The 3,284-nt window shown below is 32.3% G+C and overlaps 1 protein-coding gene across 1 annotated transcript; it reads left to right on the forward strand.

The window, feature by feature from the left end:
- Positions 1-711: 711 nt before the first annotated feature.
- Positions 712-1,059, forward strand: LOC111474003 (S-protein homolog 1-like; the record flags this gene model as incomplete). Its single annotated transcript, XM_023119279.1, has 1 exon — positions 712-1,059. A coding segment is annotated over exon 1 (348 nt), but the record flags the coding sequence as incomplete, so codon positions are not given.
- Between the last annotated feature and the right edge of the window lie 2,225 nt (positions 1,060-3,284).

The following is a 3,284-nucleotide window of genomic DNA, read 5'->3' on the forward strand; positions in this document are numbered from 1 at the left end:
AAGTTGGGAATTTGCGAGATAAAATCCACCAATAATGAGAATGAAGTGATGGAAGTCATGACTTCAAGGTTTGGTAGGAGTCTTCACGAACTAAGTTCAAGTTTATGGACTTCCAAAAGTGTGATGTGCCCTTTATGCCACTAATGAGATATGGGGTGTAGGATATTCCTATTGATGGATCACCTAAGGGATGACAAGTCGTTTTGGACCTAATGGATGACAGTTCTTATTTGAAACTATAATTCTAGAATTTTTTGAACTTATTTGTTCTATATCACCTTAAAATTTCTAAGGTCCTCGTAAAAAGTTTGAAAGTTCAACTTAAAAAAATAAATCGGGAATTTAATACCTTGAGTGCTATACCATATGTAATTCATGAATTGCTTTCTCTATTTTATATTTTCTACGGGAAAGTATGCATATTTTGTTGTCCATTTTATGAAAGTGTTTTAAAAATCAATCAAATATTTATTATTCTTGGGCTAGTAACTATTATCTATTCGAGGAATTTTGTTATTGAAAATCTAATAAATGTGTAAAATTATCCCAAAATTAACCTTAAATTGTGTTGCATAACCGAAAATAGTTAAATCATTAAGTTTTTAACCACCATAGCATGCATTTACATAGTTTCTTGCATGTACTATAAGTATGTATATTTATTCACATGTCCAACACAAATTGGTAGTCAAGCTAAAGGTGTATTAGGAAATGATAAAGAATATTATCGCTTTCTTTCTTTTCACGGTGGCTTTAGTGGGGGCTGAGGTTCCAAGGGTCGCGTTACCACCACCAGGACCTTCTAGATATTACATTCATGTGGTTAACGGGCTAAGCAAACTTGGGTTGCTTGTGCATTGTCAGTCTAAAGACGATGACTTGGGGTATCATCGTTTGCTTAATCATGGAGATGATTACCAATGGAACTTCAAGGTTAACTTTTGGGGAACAACCCTCTATTGGTGCAAATTGGAGACGCCACATGCATATGTCTCTTTTGAAAGCTTTTGGCCTGAAACGCAGCACTTATGGCTCCGTGATAGGTGCAAACATGGAACTGTAGGAACTTGTATTTGGACGGCTAAAGATGATGGAATTTACTTGAGAAACTTTCTTGCTAATGTTGATGAATTGATACACAAGTGGATCTATAAAAGATAGAGAAGCTTTATTATCTCCTTTTGGTGGAATTATGCTTGAGGAACAAATGAAAAATAATGGGATAACACAAAAAGGTTGTTTTGTTTTGTTTTGAAATGTATTTGATAATGAAGTGTATTGTTTTTCTCCAAAATTTTAAATTATGAAGAAAAAAAATTTAATTTGTATATGAATACAAGTTTTCAAAATTGTAATATCATTTTTATATTAAAACTAAAAAAATAATGAATTTTATTGACCAATCTTAGAGAAAATTTAGAATAATAAAATCTAAAATAGATATTAAACGCTCATGTTACTGTAATCTTCACATCGATTTTAAAATAGGATGGTAGGCATAATCCTTGAATTTCCATATATCTTATTAAAAGTTTCACATATTATATTGTAGTTCCACAACCTTTTTTTGATGTCCGATTTTCAAGAATTTAAATTTCTGACCAAAACTAAAATTATGAAAAAGCAAACAAAAAAAATGAAAAGTAAAATAAAATAAAACATGAAAATTCGATAAAATATAAATTTAAATNATTTAATACAAAATAATATTTAATTACAAGAGGGTGCTGTTAAATGTTTTTATAAAGGCAAAAATGGTGTTGGGATATACAAACACAACTAGTGAGGCAAACACCTTATATCGTGTAAAGTTATATTATTCCGTTAATAATGCAATCACACACAATATATGACTGTGACCTATCGATTAAACCATAGCATGACCTTAATTTTTTTTTAATTCTTGGCAGAGTTGAATGCATGATACTTTTCAACACACAGCCTACGTATGCATACATGGACCCATCAGACGAATTGTTATACGTGCCCCTTACGCTGGACTTTGTCGGGCACAACACGATACACGCCACTGGACCCTCATAAAAGAAAAGGTCTTCATGATAACATGTCGAACATAAATATCGAAGGTATGCATACATACTAACATAACATAACGGGGAAGTATCCCAATACACATGACATACATACATGCACGAGGTCCCATAATTTTTATTCATAAGATAACATTTATTTCATTTCCTTTCTTCTTCCCTCCCTTATATATTTCATGTATGTATCACGCATACATGGATAAACATCACATAATCCATCACATAACTTTACATGGAAAGATGTAACATTTCATACCTATCATACCATAACATATACCATCACAATATATCATATCATAAACATGTCACTTATCACTTGTCTCGTACCATAACAAATTTCATATTTTTTTCATATCATATCACAATGTGTGTGTGTGTATATATATATCTGTCATTCAGGTGTCGTATCATAATCATATCATATCGTAAACTATTCATGGTCATATCGTAACCTAATTTATTACAGTCTTTACGTTCTTATACCTATCACAGTGATATCGTTTCATGAACGTACCTTAGTCATATCGTTACAGGAATGTATTTTAACGCTATCATTCTATCAATCTATCATAATCCTATCCCTTTCTACCCATAACCTAACCATATACTTTTATCAATTGATTGTGACCATATCGTTTTTATCAATCTCTCATATCCATAGCACTCTATACGTAACCTAACCTTAACGTTTCATCAACATATCTTACTCCTATCATTACATTACGTTCAATGCATCCTTTTCGCATCCTATCTCAAACATATCATTGAACACATCGTACCATAAGTATTAACATACAATTCACATATTATAACATATAACTACCATATCATAAGCATATCGATTAATAAACAATTCACCCATATCAATATATATGACACGTGCAGAACGATAGGGCACGTGTCAACATCAAATATAATCATGCCGATAGTAAGGCCACTTACATGATTAGCTTAGGCTGGTGTCACCAATTTATCATTGAGAAAGTTCGATTTTGTCCTTTATATTCAAGTCAACCTTTATGAACCATGACATCAATTTCAATTTCAATTCTCTAAATTTTACAATGCTCTTTGTTAGAATTCATGTGAGCATTAGAGTCTCTATAAGCGGAGTCTTGGAGGGAACTACCTCTCTTTTATCCCTAAAAGTGGGTAGGAGCGAATTCCATCTTGCACCTCACGTCCCCAGCAATTTACCCAGTCTTACCCCTGAAATGGGAGGCCTATTGAGTC

Source organism: Cucurbita maxima, unplaced genomic scaffold (assembly GCF_002738345.1).
Source record: "Cucurbita maxima cultivar Rimu unplaced genomic scaffold, Cmax_1.0 Cma_Scf00212, whole genome shotgun sequence".
In the NCBI taxonomy this organism is placed as follows: Eukaryota; Viridiplantae; Streptophyta; class Magnoliopsida; order Cucurbitales; family Cucurbitaceae; genus Cucurbita; species Cucurbita maxima.